Below are 15,557 nucleotides of genomic sequence, written 5' to 3' on the forward strand. Positions count from 1 at the left end.
TCAAACTTTGGAGAGTAGTGCAATGAAAAAAACCCTTACTTTTTATTCTCGCTTTCCTAGCTTTCTGGTGCCTTTTATTTTTAGGTGACCCATCAAACGCCGAGGGGGGAAAGCAAACATCTTTATAAAATACTTTGAAAGTTTCCCTTAAAGCTAACTTGGGGAAAGGCAAAGATCATCTCCTTTTCCACCAGTTACTTAAAATCTTGATATTTTGCAGTGAGGCTGCAGACAAGTCTGCACATCTGTTAGCACGCTTGCATTGACACATTTCCAAAACTTTTTTTTTTGGGGGGGGGCTATAACAACACTGAAATAAGTAATCGTATTGTGCAGAAACCGCTCCCCCTCCCTCCCCCCCGCTTCCAGCCCAATTTTGTTTGATCAGTCCTGAGTGCTTTTATTTCCACTTCGACTTTGCTAATACCTCACCGCTGAGATTGAAGCAGTGTGATTTTACGGAGCAGTGTGTTTACCAAGACAGTTTGAAAGTTGGTCTGTTTATGAGTCATTAACCTTTTCTCCTCGTACACCATTTTGAAAAGACACATTGGAGTCTAATAGGGACGCGCACACCTCACGCGCCGAGCAGTGGTGCTTTTCATTTACTTCAGCCATGGACCCTGACTTTACACCAAAAAGCACCTTTTTTTTTTTCCCCCTCCCCCTGAAGTCTTTTAAAGTGGTTTGGGTTTTTTTTCGGGTGTTGTTTTTACCTCCCCTTTCAGGTTCACAACGTAGAAATCAGCTTTAGCGCAGGTTAAAGCGACTCTCTCTTGGATAGTATCCAGCGTCGAGCCAAAAAAGTCCCAAGCACATGAGATCAGGCAGGACAAAGCGCTGCTTAAAGCAGAAAAGTTAAAATATTTCAGGATGTACCAAGGCGTGTTTAGAAACTAGGAAGGCTTGAAGCGCTCCCCTGGCTCATTGTGGGTCTGTCGAGCCTCTGCTGTGTGTACCTTCGCAGATAAACTTCCACTTGACAAAAGGCCTTTTTTCCTTGACTTTCCCTGAGTGGGAAAGGGGAAGGGCAGGAGGGATCAGAAGGGAGCGTTTATTATTTTTAATAGCTTGTAGGGACCTGTAGTTTTTATATTTTTAGGGTTTTTTTCTCCCCCCCCCCCCCCACCCCTAAATTTTTTTTTTTTTTTTTTTTTTTTTTTTTTTGAGTGTAGCCAAACACTAGAACAGGTTGTCCAGAGAGGTTGTGAAGTCTTCATCCTTGAAGGTATTCAAAACTCAATGACAAGAACCTGGACAACATGCTCTAGCTGACCCTGCTTGAGCAGGATTCCCTGCTGTTGGACTAGACAATCTTCAGAGGTCCCTGTTTACCTGCTTATATTTTAATCATCATTCACAGTACTTGTGATTACTGCCGCTCTGCTGTGCTATAATGAAATATATTGTGCCGGTTTTGGTAGTTTTTAACAATCTGTGTTTAAAATAAAAATAAATGCTGTGGTATTACCTATAGATTTAAGTGTTTACAATTTAGGGGCCACTCAGAATAAATGCAATGAAAGCTTTTGGGAAGTCAGCAGAAGGTCTTGAATTACGACAGGATTTTGGTGATAGATATTGCTACTATTGAGGTCTCAATTTTTCATAATTTTTGAAAAGAAAATGCAAGTTAAAATAAGGTGTTGAAAGGAAGTAACATGTCTGTTTTAATAACAATATTTGCATGACCTGAAATGATTTGGGTAGGAAATGTACTCCATGGGATAATTAAAAAAAAAAAAAAAGTTAGTTAATCTGAAAAATCCCCAATGTTGCCTTGCAAGGGTAGGCAGCGGGTGGCTTTTACCATGCTGCGGGAAACGTTGCACAAATTACTTTATTTTTCCCTCCTGGAGGGCCCGATCCTGAGAGAAGGAGGAACTCGGCCCCTAGAAGCAGAGATGTCCCCAGCAAGCAGTGCTGGATCAGGCCCCCACAGGCTATATACGTTTTTATGTGCAGCCTGGAGTTCGTTCATTCATTTATTCAGAGGAAAACAAAAAGCGTGGTCCCAGTGTATTATAATATTTTTTGATCTCTCTGGCTGTTTTATGTAGTACTTTTTGAGGATATGTATTATTATTTTTTTTAACAAAATTTGGGGGGTCTTTACTGCATTTTTTTTAATTGTCAGCACAATTTTAATTGTGATTATTTTTGTGCCAAGGAAGAGGGGTGATCTTTAACTCATCGTTACACAAAGCAAGCAGTGTCTCTGGATTGCCGAACTAAATTTCCAAGTAGGGCATTTCTTTTTAAATATATGAAAATAAGACACAACTTATAAAGAAAAAAATAATTCTTTGCGTATTTGCACAAGACGTGCTAAGGTTTTCTGTTACTGCATTTTTCAATTTTTCCTGTTTCTTTTTATTTTCTAGAAAGGCTCAGAGTTTGGCTTGTCCTAATATGCCCGAATATCAGATTTTTATTTTTTCTTTTTGACTAATTATAAACAAAACTTTAAAAAAAAATTGTGAGACTTGCTTTTTCTAGGATTTTAGTGTTAGTTATTGTTGCGCACACGGGATAAATCGGCGGCCTTACTTTCTACTCCCTTCACTGTTTAGGAAACGGAGAGAAAACCACCCTTCATTGTATTTGTATGTGCAGCTATATTGGCATTTTACTATACTGCCTGCTGCTATTTCCAAATATATCTTAGGGAAAGTTTTACTATACTTTAGACTTCCCCATACAAACATTGATTGGCATCCAAATGTTTAGGATTTGCCAAATTGGCGGGCATACGCTGGCTACACCACAAGCAGTGGGGTCAGGGAGAGAGCAAAGGGAGATACGCACTCCGCAAGTGGACTTGCAGCGGGGTTTTTAGCTTTTAACTCATTCTCCCTTTTTTTTTAGAGAGATTTGGAGTTTGGGGAAAGGGCCCCATTGTTGCACCATCTCTGGCTGGGTGCTTGTTTGAAGCTGGACCCCGTTTTCGGGGGGGTGGGAGTGGAGGTTTTGTGTCGGTGCGAGGTGAAGCGGGGATGCGGCGGTGGCGGGGTCGGGGTCCATCGACGAGGGGTGCGAGTCCCGCAGCCTGTAAAATGTATAAGCACCCTCCTAATTCTCACCGTCCCAGCAAGCCTTAGGGCCTCGCACGAAAGCCCCGTTTCTGGAGGCTTTTTGTTGATGGTTTCGGTGACATCGACCCTTGTCTGTAACTTTTTCAGGATGAATTTCATCCCTTCATCGAAGCACTTCTGCCTCACGTCCGAGCGTTTGCATACACGTGGTTCAACCTGCAAGCCCGAAAAAGAAAATACTTCAAAAAACATGAAAAACGCATGTCAAAAGAGGAAGAGAGAGCCGTGAAGGACGAACTGCTAAGTGAAAAACCCGAGGTAAAGCAAAAATGGGCATCCAGACTTCTGGCAAAACTCCGGAAAGATATCAGGCCTGAATTTCGGGAGGATTTTGTTCTCACAGTCACAGGAAAAAAGCCTCCGTGTTGCGTTCTTTCCAATCCAGACCAGAAGGGCAAGATGAGAAGAATTGACTGCCTTCGCCAGGCAGATAAGGTCTGGAGGTTGGACCTTGTTATGGTGATTTTATTTAAAGGTATTCCGCTCGAAAGTACTGATGGCGAGCGCCTTGTAAAGTCCCCACAGTGCTCTAACCCCGGGCTGTGCGTACAGCCCCACCATATAGGAGTTTCTGTTAAGGAACTCGATTTATATTTGGCATACTTTGTGCACGCAGCAGGTAAGTGCCTTTCTATACCACCTTCTACAACTTTTCGGTTTATCTCCGTGTCGGGTGCCGTGCCCCGGCAGTGGCTGCATGAGCCGGGGAGGGAGCGGGGGACGCCAGTTATGGCCCTCCCAGGGCGGCGAGGGGAGTGCCAAAACTCCCCCCCCCCCCTTTTTTTTTTTTTTTTGGCTTTTTTTGGGAGCACGCACGCATAAAAGCGGCTCTCATTTTCCTGGGGTTAATGGTGTTTTGGGCATTCTTCACAGGTGTTATCCTAAATGTTGTCCTAGGAGAGGTTGCAGCTGGATGCGGCTTCCTTTATCCTGATTTTGGGGGAAAGCAGATAGATTTTAATTTAAAAAAAAAAAAAAAGTTTGTATATGTTATGCACAAAGTAGTCTGAGAAGGCTAGAGGTCCCCAAGGCCCATGGGTCAGGAGTACCAGGTATCCTCACCCCGGGGAGTGTAAATCCCGCAGGACTGGGCTCGGAGGGAAGGGGGAAGATGGTCCCTCGATAGCAAACCTAGCCATCAGGTCTGAGCAGCCACGAAACAAACCCCCGAGTAATCCTATGGGGAAAAGGAGGCATTTAAACCCCCCTGAAATATCGCAATTTATACACCTAGAAGCTGAGCAGGTCTTGAAACAAATTCCTGGTTTGATAATATTGTGCTTACGGGGGGGCTGAGATGTTTTTGCATGTGATGAAAATGAAAATCTTGGGATCTCTGACTCCAGTGCAAAGTACACCCTGCCCGCGGAGTGACTCGGTATGCTCGGAGGATGTGTAGTATGTTGACTGGATAAAATAATATGCTATTGTAGTTCTCCTGAGTGATTATATTGCAGAAAAATGTGCGCGTGCGAAGTTCTAGGCCCTGGTTTTCACGTATAGAATGCATAGGTCCCCCTGAGTTTCGGCCTGACTTGCAAGTTGAGGGGCTGGATAGGCTGGAAAAAAAGAGGAGCAAAGCGGGGAGGAATCATATTAGTAGAAACCATTTCTATATAAATATATATCAGTAAGAAAACCGAGCAAATTGCAGCACTGGGAGCCTGCATTTCCAATGCCACCTTCTTTCAAAGGGTCTTGCAGAAAGTTTTGGCTACCCCAAAGTTTTTCTGCGCTGAGTCCCTGCCGTGGTTGTTGCGATAGGCAGTGCCGCCGCTGTGATTTTACGGGTACGATCCCTCTTCGGAAATAACTTTTGAGTATCCGCACGGTATTTCTTGCAGATAAGCTGCGAAATTTACTTTGCACTTCGGTGCAATGTGGTAAATCATATTGCACGTTTATGGTGAAGGGGTGGTAGGCAAATATTGTGGAAAATTATTTATTTACTCTGCAATTTATTACGGGGCATGGTGAAGGAAGTATTACCAATTAATGGCTAACCAAAGGGAGATTGGGGCTGGGGTGTTGCAGATGCCCTCGCGTCCATCACCGGTCCTGAGGAGACCAGGGACTCTCATCCCTTTTGTCTGCCTCGTTTTCCTCCTCCGTTCATTGGAGCAGGGCGATGCACTTAAAGTGCTTTGATAGCCACGGCTGAAAACCACTACGTAGTGCTGTATTGAATTTATATATAGTGCGGTGCCGGTAAATAGTGGTCCGTATTGTGTTTCCTAAATGAAAAGCAGCCTTCTGCGGAGTGCAAAAGTTGTTAATAGAAACCAACGGTCTTGGTTTAACCTGCATGTAGGGTCACAAAAATGTAGGATGGGGAGAAAAGGACCAAACCCAGGGGTGTGAGTACTCCGGGGAGCTTGAAGGGATCTTCCCCCTGTTATAACAGTCAGGCAACAGGCATTATAAAAGTTCAGTATCGTGATTAGGGATATACCATCTTATCAGCATGCTGTTGGCAAACAGTAGGCTTGATAGCGAACTCTTATTTATTTCTGCCTTCATCAACCACAGGCAGCAATTGCACTAATTGTTCTTCGGACTAGATGTTTGCTGCGGAAACTTAGTGTGAGGCTTAGGCTCGTTTTTTTGGGTTAGATTTGCCGTTTTGTGTAAACAGTAACGCGCTCGTACAGACCGCACTGCTTCGTGTTTTCGGCCGTTGTTTGCTGATTGCACGCATTGCATTGTGCTCTTAATGCAGTAGCGTGTGCTGGCGTATTCCCTGCTAAACCTCACCAGAAAGGGGGACAAAATGATTTTTAGGAGGTAGCACAGCGTGGTCGCCATCTATATTGCTTCACAGAGGTGAACCGAAAGCCTCACATATAGGCTACCTTTTTTTTCCCCCCTTTTTTCCCTTTTTTTTCCCCCCTCCGATGTATCCCAGCAGTCTTTGTTACACCTGAACATTGGCCAAGTTGACAGCCATTGGTTCCCGCAGACCCGCAGTAATGGCAGCTTGTGCCGGGTGCGCAACAGGAAAATTACAAAAGAAAAGAAATATTAAGGGTCCTTTGTCTCAAACTCCATCAGACCTCACTCCCCAAATGTATGGACCGCTTATTTGTAAGAAGGAAGTCACCAGCACAAATATTAGGTAGGCTGGTCAACTTACATATAGTGGATTTGACAAGCATCTGCTATAGTACAGAAGATTTGTAAACACTAAACAATGTTTTTACCTCCTTAAAAGTTTTGAGAAGTTGCCAGTATTGGCAGGAGGCACAGACTCCGAAACGTGCTTGAAGATACGTGCCAAAACCATTGTGACCTTTTCACCCATAGTGCTTGCTTCTCTTTTTCTTGGTGTTTTTTTTCCACTCTTCGTCTTCTTGTTTTTGGGGGGAGTATTCTCTTCCAAGATGCCCTTATTCGAGCTGACTTCGGCAGCGAGATGTCCCTTTCCTTCTAAACATGTACGATAATTATTGCTTTGTATCCACGCTTTTTCTTCAGTAGGCACTATCATCTGTAAGGGAACACATGTGCACAGATTTAAATAGTGCTTCTTACAAAGCTACTGAAATCAATTATTCTCTTTAAGAACTGGCTAGAAAGAGAAAACAAAAATATGCAAATAGGCAAACTACATGTCATTTTCATTTAAAAAAAAAGAAGGAAAAAAAAAAGGAAAGGAAGATCGGTGTTTTGTGAATTAGAGGTTGACCAAAAAATGTATTGAAATCTAGAGTATTGCTCTCAGTTTGCAGTTTCTAATCTGCTTAACTAAAAGCAGGCAGCGTTTTCGTACCCTGAACTTGGGTTCGCTTTTTAGTTTTCACTTATGCTGCACTTGTATCAAATGACAAGTTGGAAACCATTGTGGCAAACCGTTTTCTTTGTGGGAGTCGAACAGTAAAGCTAATTTATGACCGGTCCTTTACCAGATGATCTGTATCAGAATCTACAATATACTAGGCACGTGGCAAGGTCACAATTTAAGTTGTTAAGGTCACAACCTTAGCCACCAGGCATTTGACCTTTTAGATAAAGTTAACCTTTGTTCATTAGTAGGCACTCAACCGAGAACTTTCTGGAGTTTTTTACTGCTTTGGAGTTCCTTCTGCTAATGTGATCAGATTGGAGAATAGATTTGCAATGGAAGTAGTTAAATGTTGTGAGAGGTCACAGTTTTTAGAGACTTCTCCAGTGGACGAAGCTGGATGGCAGGCCAGGAGGCGATGCTGCGATGCCCGATTTATTTTTCTGGACAACCATCATTATGCACTTTGGGCGAGAATTAAGCTGGCGAGGTGTTTGTGGCAGAGAAAATCTTTTAATCTTTCAGACAGACCTTTAAAAATCCCAAACTTAAGAAAAATCTGGGGCTAGAGTTTTATTTACATGAGCTCGTTTTTCTGTTCGTGTTTAGAATAGAAGCCAGAGAAGATGCAAGAAGTCAGTCTTATTTCTGCGACTGTGAAAATTTACTTAGCGTCTAAAATATGCTCTATGGCTAATTGCCTGGGCAGTAGTATATAGCACATGACCTTGAACTTTAAGCAGACCCATTTTATGTTCCCATCGGCAGATTTAAAATATTTCTACTTGGACCACCGCAAAGAGGCATCGATGGGAATAACCCAAAGATTGGTTAATGCAGGAAACAACTGCAGATAGCCAAAATACCCGTGGAGGTATCAGGGAGTCCGAAAGGTACATAAGGCTTTGCGCCGTAATCTTTTAGTACAATTGGTATTGATTGTTGCTGCATTAATCCTGTTAATAGCCGCAGCCGGTTCGGCGTGTTGCAGGGATGTGAGGGGTGTCCTGACAATACTGTACATCACCAAAAGAGCTGTCACAGCGTCTTGAACTCCTGATAGCTGCTTTGCAAAAGTGGAGCGTTTGACGGTGGAAACTATTACCGGCTCATATAGAAACACACACCATATTGTTTACTTAATTATGCCGTAGCGAAGGCTCATTTTTAATTATTTAGCTGACTTTCTTGCTTTGCTGTGATACCACATTTATTATTTAATTTGAAATCAAAAGGGCTGCGCTACTGTTAGTTTTTGATGCATTTTACTTTTGTTTTGGCTACGTTATTGTCATTCCATCGTACAGTAATCCAGATAGCCGTGATATGCAGATTGGCCAGATGGTCATGTTAACAGATTGAGAACCCACTTCCCACTGCTAAAGAGCAGGTGTAAGATCAGTGGGCTTTTTTTTTTCTCCTTTCCTCCCAAGTTTCAACCAAAATGCTCTTTGGACAGCTCATAATGGTAGTTAAAAAGAGGCACATTTCAAATGGTGTTTGTTCTGTGGAGACAATATGTAATATATGTGTCGTTTTTACACATATCTGAAGACTTTTAAAGCATCCGTGACATTCTCTCCATATATAAGGCTTTTGAAAACCTAATTCCAGCCCGTGGCTGTTCCAGCGTACATCCAAAATGGTCCTTAACAGTTTTGCTTTTGATGTTAATAGTCCCTATTAGTTTCTACAGTAAAACGCAGATTACATTTACTCTTACAAAAAGTACTCAGCCAGCTTTGCACCAGGTATTTCACACGCTTACCCTGTACAGGGCTCCCTGCACATGCCCAGGGGAACCTGAACAGTTCAGTGTTCAGCTGAGATTTTAATATTTGGGGGCTCATAGGGGTTTTTTTTCCTCCATTAATTTTTGCCACAGTGAGAAATCTATAGTTTTAATGAAAAAAGTGAAATGAAGACATCTCATGGTATTTCTGCCCTCAAGGAATATGAGGAGAAGGCAGATTTTGCGTTGCTTTAGCCTTACAAAAGGTGCCCTTAAAAAGTCAGTGGTGGGAGCATGGGTCTATATATCAGCTGGGAGAGGTGGGGAGATGACAGCTCCAGCTCCTTGACACCCCAAATTTCATGCACTCACCTATCACGGGCGTGCACGAAACGCGGCGATCTGCACGCCCCATGTGTCGCAGAAAGATATCTCCATCTATCGATGCTCTCCGCTTTGGGGAGCGGGACTGACCGCTTTCTGCAGCTGCGAGCAGGGCGGTAGCTGACAGAAGCAGGATTTAGGTGGGACAACTGCTCTCCCCGTGCAGTTGTAACTGAGCCGGTGAGTATCTGTGATAATTCAGATACTAACTGGTGCGGCACTTGGGACGGTCTGCTCTATCATGAACCCCTGGCAGGCGTTCAGTCATGTGGTTTAGCTTTCCCCTTTCTCCAACAACAACAACAGCAACAACAAATAAACATGGGATAAAGATGTATTTCATATGCCCAGGATGTTTTCCAGGTGATGGGTTCAGCCGGTATAAGGGCGCGTTATTTCCATACCTCCCTGCCCCGGCGGGCTTCGAGGTGCAGAAGCGGGAGAAGCCTTTGACTGGTAAGAAAGTTGCCCAACACTGCTGGCTTGTCTACAAGCGACTGCACTTTTATATTTCCCTTCTTTTCCACCCAATGATGAATAGCATTAATTTAGATCTATTTAAGGCGAGTGTGGGAGAAACCACAATCTTTGTTGTGGTCACTGCTGTACACAGCGGGGCTGAATGTTTCTCTTGGTTGAGGCCTCAAAGCTGAGTCTGGAGAACCCAAAACATCGTGTCAGCTTTTCAAACCCTTCAAAGAGACAGTGGAATCCTAATTGTTCATAAAACCCGCTATTTATTATTACAGTTATGTATTTTCTCCCCATTTGGATGTAAAGGCAAGGGCATCCCTTGCTTTCTGTTCCTTAAGCTTCTTCGCAGCTCCTCCTCCTCCTCCCTCGATGCTTTGGGTTCAGGCACCGGCCAAGGCTTTTGCAAACAGCAAACAAACCCCAGCCCGCTGCTCCATAAACCCTCAACCCCTCCCCAAAAGCCTCCGTTTTGCCACATGCGTCCCAAAGTTGGACCCTCCAGGGCTTAGAGACTGTCCCGGCAGGACGGTTTTTGGGGCATCCTCGCTGGGAGCTGCGGGTCCGGCTCTGCCCCCGCTTCCTTCCGTGCAGGCAAGGGCTGGAGTTGCTGATTAAATTACAGGCTGTAAATTCAGGGCAAATTATTTTAGCCTCCTAACAGCAGCCGACCCTGAAGGTTTCCTTACGACAGTGAGGTCTCTCGGTAGATAAGAGTTGTCGGTGGACTAAAATTCATTTTAATCGCTTTGGTTTTTCCGTTCATGTGATGCTCTTCATTCATTTCATCTTTGGTTATTGTTAATTATCACCTGCATTATGGTAGCCACCAAAAAGCCCAGCTGGGATCAGCATATGGGTCACGGTGCCCGTGATGTGTGGGGCAGTTTTATCCGAGCAAGTTCTTTGAGGGTTTGCAGCATTTTTTGTCCAATTGCAAGGGCAGTACCCTTGCTGATCCCCTCATCACAGCATAATTCATTTTGAAGAGATAACAGTGTATTTATGTATTTTTTGGAAGTGTTTCTAGCTAGCCTTGCTCCATGTGGCATCATTGTGGCTCGGCACGTAGGAGGAGGATGTGGCCCCCATAGAGCGGGTGGATTCAGGCTGGATTTGGAGCCACTGCCCATAAAATACACGGGGGCCTCCATTTTGTGTGCCAGACTGTCACATGCGAGTGCAAAATGGAGAGCGGCACAGTTGAGTTTTGCTTATAGCAAAGCGTGTAGGCATATGTTGCCCACGGTCCCTGCACCGCTGTGGTGCATGGAGACCCACGGAGAGGCCCAGGAGGGAGTATCCTGAGCTTATACATCTGTAGGTTCCTCCTAAGAGGGTCTCGGTCTCTTCTCCGGGTCCTTAATATCCACCCTCCCCATCCGAGTGCTATCCCAGAGTCATGGCCAGCGGGCACATTGGCTCTCAGGCTGGTGTGAAGGGCCCCGGGGAGTCGTTCCTCCTTCCTCGTGGGCTTCGGTACACATCAGTGCCGTTAGATTAGCAAGATAAAATCAAGACGTGTTTAATGACATACTATTCTGAAAGTTTCCTGGACTTTATTGTTCATAACTTGGACCTGAGTTGGGTTATTTACACATGAGGATTAAAAAGCTGCAAACAACTGTGTGATTTTTAGGGGCTGAAAGCAATTAGCATATGTGGGTAGGAGGATACACTGCATGTCTGCGTTCCTTTAAAATATAAATCACAGTTATTTAATTATGTTTTGAGAGGGCAGATTTAAGGATATACTGCAAAATGCATTACCTATTATACCAACACGATAATCTTATTAACCTTGCTTTCTACTTTTTAATTTTATTGTGCACCCTGTACAACTCTTATGATATCAAAAATAATTACTTGGAGAATACATGATGTCAGAGGTCCGATATGACATTTATCTTCACAAGTGAGGAGACGACTATCTCATGCATTGCATAGCAGCACGGGAGGCATCAGGCAGGTCTGCGCTGGGGAAAGGAAGCGAAGATAGGTATCATCAGATGCTATTTAACTTATATAAGCATGTGTTTGCAGATTTGTGTTATAGCCGAGGGCCGGCTTGACCAAACTTGATGCAATTCAGCATCCACGGGCCTCCCGCAGTAGAAAGGCTGAATGTTTTACTTGCATGTGCCATACAACTCCCGTAGGTGAGCCAATATTTCAGGGTGGCTCCATGCATCCAGCCCTGATCCCAGTTGGATCTCCTGTTAAACCCTGTGTTCTCCGTCACATCCCTCCTCAGGGCAGCACCTCTCTCTCTTTCTTTTATCCATCTCTCCTAACGTTTGATATGTGTTGATATTTCCCCCTTATTTTGTGAGGGAATGGGTGAGGGTGATGGGTGAGGGGAAACAAATGCCATAATAATATCCCTTTTCAGAAGAATATAGTTTAATTTTGTGTGTGCGTGCAGCAGCTGCCATTGGCAAGCTGTCGTCTTTGTTGCCATGGGCTTTTTTTTTTTTGCATGCGTGCCAGAACATGATTGGATGTTTCAGCATGTTCATGTTTTGGGGTGAGATATATCTGTAGTGAAGCACAAAATTATCATGGGGTTGGTGGGTATCCAAGGCAGGGTTATTTGGCCAGGTGAGCTGGTTGTGCTGGAGAGGGTCATGCGAGCGTGGTACCTGGTGGTTGTTTGGTCGATGAGCTAAAACTCGCTGGTGCTCTGGATTTTTTGATGATGTAAAAAGGTCATTTAAAAACATCACAGGAGGGTGTATCACTGAGGTCTCCTCCAGCAGGACACCCACGGGGCGCAGTGGTGTTACCTGGGGAGGACTGGTTGGCGGGTTTCTCCTGCCCATCTCACTCGCCTGGTGTGTCCATCCCTGGCTCTCGCTGACACTGCGGGGAGCTGGACGGTGGCACTGGTGAGTTTTTGCTGCCTGAGACCCTGACCAGTGATACGCAGGCTCTGGGCAGGGCTTGCGGTGCATGTGGGGATGGAGCACGCTTTCCATGGGACCTAAAACTAATGCAGCATCGCCCACGAGAGCTGCAGGTTACAGCAAATCCTCCAGACCTGCCACCGTGGCACTTAGCCCTGGCCACAGAGGTGTAGCTAGTGCTTTTCCTGCTCCTTGATTTCATCCATTTGTCATATTCATAACATGCTCATAGCATCAGTATCTAAACAAAGTCTAAACCTGCTCTGCACCGTCCTCTGTGCTGCACATCTCTCTTCTCGTCCCAGCCGCTGTCACCCCACGTTAAGTAACACACGATGGGAGAGCAGGAGTGCTCCTCAGACTGGGAAGCCCACCGCGTGGCTGCGGGGATCATTGCTAGGTGCAAAATGCATTTGCAAATCCAGGAGAAATATTTCATAGGGAGGCGTCTCCATACAGCCTTCTTAGGCTCGGACTAGTCCTAAATCGGAGCACCCGGCGAGGGGAAGATTTGCAGGGCGAGCGCAGGCACTGTGCGCAGTCTGCTGAAGGTGTCAGGAGAAAGACAGGATGAAGAACTAAATGCAAAGTGTTGAGACGGCCTCATTCATGTAGTATTTTTCTGTGTCTACAGATTTAGTCTTGTGTGTGAGGGACAGATAATGAGCTGCGTGAGCTTTGTAATAAACATTGCGTCTGGTTAAATTACCGTTTCTGTGTTTAAAGCCAATACGTGTTACAAAATACCTTGTAACGCACTGAAAGAACAGGGATGAACCCCTGTAAGGGTATCAAAAGACAAGTTAGGTAGTTGCTATGTTTATTGTCAAGATGTACGCTTACTGGATATTTTAATGCAGAAATACATTGTCAATCAGATTTCATCCTAAGGATATTTGCTCAAAATTTTGTCTGATCTTTTTACCCAATACAGTTTTAATTTGATAGAATTCATTTGAAGAAAACGGCCAAATTCTTGAATGATGCTGGAAACCTAGGGTAAAATTTAAATTTAATTCAGTTCTTTTTTATTTTTTTCTTTTAAGGCAAAGTAGTTTCAAGTAAATCAGAAGAATGAATTCTTTGTGTCAGGATGCTTTTCTAAAGCCCAGCTATTGTTGGGATCCCTTTTAGGGAGGATAGCCACTGCAATGCTTTTATTGTGTGATGACGAGGACTTTTCCTGACGTGATGAGGACTTCATTAAAAATAGCCAACAAACCTATTTACATTTGTTTCTGTGTTAAAAAGTAAGAAGTAGTTGTCGCTGAGCTAGAAAGTAAATCCCGCATCATTTGATTTGAAAGCTTCACAAACGGCTTGCCTGGCTGTGGGAGGATCAGCCCCGACAGCGGCGGGCTGAACCCTTGCGAGTGTAGGTTGAGTATTGCTGGAAAAGTTGGAAAAAACACAAGAGCAGTCAGGTAGGAAGTGGGATTTTTGTGGTCAAGACCTTTTTTTTTCCTGTGGAGAAGGACATCAGCTTCAACAGCTCTGGTTTAGGTTCTTCCTAGGCAGATGCAGTTACAAACGCCCGGCCAGGGAGCTCAGTGCTGTTTGGGGATGCACACTTGAGTCTCAGAAGTGCATCCTCAGGGTGTCTGTTCTTTGTAATGTGGTACACGAGCCTGATATATAGGCAAAATAATATGCTTAAAACCCACTTTACATATGGATGCTGTTTCTTTTTCTGGTCAAAAGATGCAGGTCAAAATCGTGATGGGAATTGAGAGAGTGGATCAGTTGTTTTACACATGCATGGTCTTCAGTAATAAACTCGTCTATAAAAAAGTGAGATGTGTCTAAGCAGTGAGCGGTCCCAGCGTGTGAAGCCATCTGCCCGCAGGACGAGGACAGTATGAGCCGGGTTCCCGTCCCAGCACGGAGCTTGGTTACCTGCTGTGGTCCCGTGCGGTGCAGAGCGCAGGGACCTCTTCACGTGCCCTTCGTGCAGGTGGGCACCTGGCTAAGGACTATTTGTGTGCCACAGGGTGCGACGCGCACATTTCCCTGCAGTGTGCTGAAGGATGCTGTGGGCATCGCCCTGGAAAAAATAAGTATATAGAGTTTTCATTCCTGAACGTCCTGTTGGTAGAGTAGGTTTTCCGTGAGATGGGTCACTGAGAAAGTCCTGCTTTTCTCCCCCTTCCTGGCTGGATCTCTCCCCACTATTGCCCTTTGCAAGCAGCTTCATTTGCCCAGAGCTTGGAGCTGAGTTATCCTCAGCTGCTCGGTGCCTTCATCCCCGCTGCGGGCCACCGAGCTTGTGCGGTCCAGCCTGGCTCGGGGTCCCAGCAGCGCCTCTGTCAGCAGCAGGGGTTGGCATAGGGAAGGCAGAAGTGCTGGCGATGCAAAGTCAGGACGCGCGGGGAGATTGGGAAGAGTGAAATGAGTCAGAATTCGAAACGAAAATGGGATGTTTCTGTCCACACAGTTCTGAAATACGGGGCAGGGGTATCTTTGAGTTGGTAAATGTGCTTTGAAAGCCTCAGAAAACTTTTCCTGGTTGCACAAGCAGTATCTAATATTAATATTTCCTCATTAAAAGGGATGAAGGATTTCTCAGACAGTCTTGCTCATGTACATCGTTTTTTGAACAAGCTTCATCTACCTTAGCAACTTCTCCGGGGAACTGTCCAGCTCCGCGCTGGGTGTGCTGGGGCCACTGGTGCCGCTCGAGGACAGGTCAGCGGCCATGGAGGCGTTTGCCATTTTAATTGCCTTCCTATACCGATCGCTGCGATGACCTGTTTGTTTGGATTATATCTCTTTTTCATATTTAAAAAGAAGAAAAAAAAAAGAAAACAAAGGAAGTACAGTGCTGTGCACAGAACAGTTATTAAAAACAGTTGGGAAGCATATAAAAGGTACTGTTTGTGTGAGAAACGGGACAGCTGTGATGGTCTATTGGGAAAGTGTGTACAGATGGTGGTAGGGAGGGGAATGATGACTACATGGCTGATAAATGAAATACAAAAAGCATTAAATTGGTGATCTTTTTAAAGAGTACATTTTTGGTTAGCATTTTTGGTGCATCATTAGGGCTCTTTGTCTGCCTCTTATTTAGCCCGGAAGTGCGACTATCTTTGTACATTTGTGGCTCTGATTTTGTTTACAAATAAGGAGTCTGTTTAATAAATCACATACCATGGTATTATTAAAGAAGATAATTAAGCGCACGGTTTTCC

General features: G+C 44.6%; 1 protein-coding gene across 5 annotated transcripts in view; it reads left to right on the forward strand.

Moving 5' to 3' along the window:
- Window positions 1-3,185: 3,185 nt before the first annotated feature.
- Window positions 3,186-15,557, forward strand: part of NFIA (nuclear factor I/A) — a 246,694-nt gene continuing 234,322 nt past the window's right edge. For all 5 annotated transcript variants that reach the window (XM_009319810.1, XM_009319812.1, XM_009319811.1 and 2 more), the window contains exon 1: window positions 3,186-3,714. In XM_009319810.1, the coding sequence (XP_009318085.1) occupies window positions 3,297-3,714 (418 nt within the window). In that variant the 5' untranslated portion in view covers window positions 3,186-3,296. The remainder of the gene's footprint in view (window positions 3,715-15,557) is intronic.

Source organism: Pygoscelis adeliae, unplaced genomic scaffold (genome assembly GCF_000699105.1).
Source record: "Pygoscelis adeliae isolate BGI_AS28 unplaced genomic scaffold, ASM69910v1 Scaffold181, whole genome shotgun sequence".
Taxonomy (NCBI): domain Eukaryota; kingdom Metazoa; phylum Chordata; class Aves; order Sphenisciformes; family Spheniscidae; genus Pygoscelis; species Pygoscelis adeliae.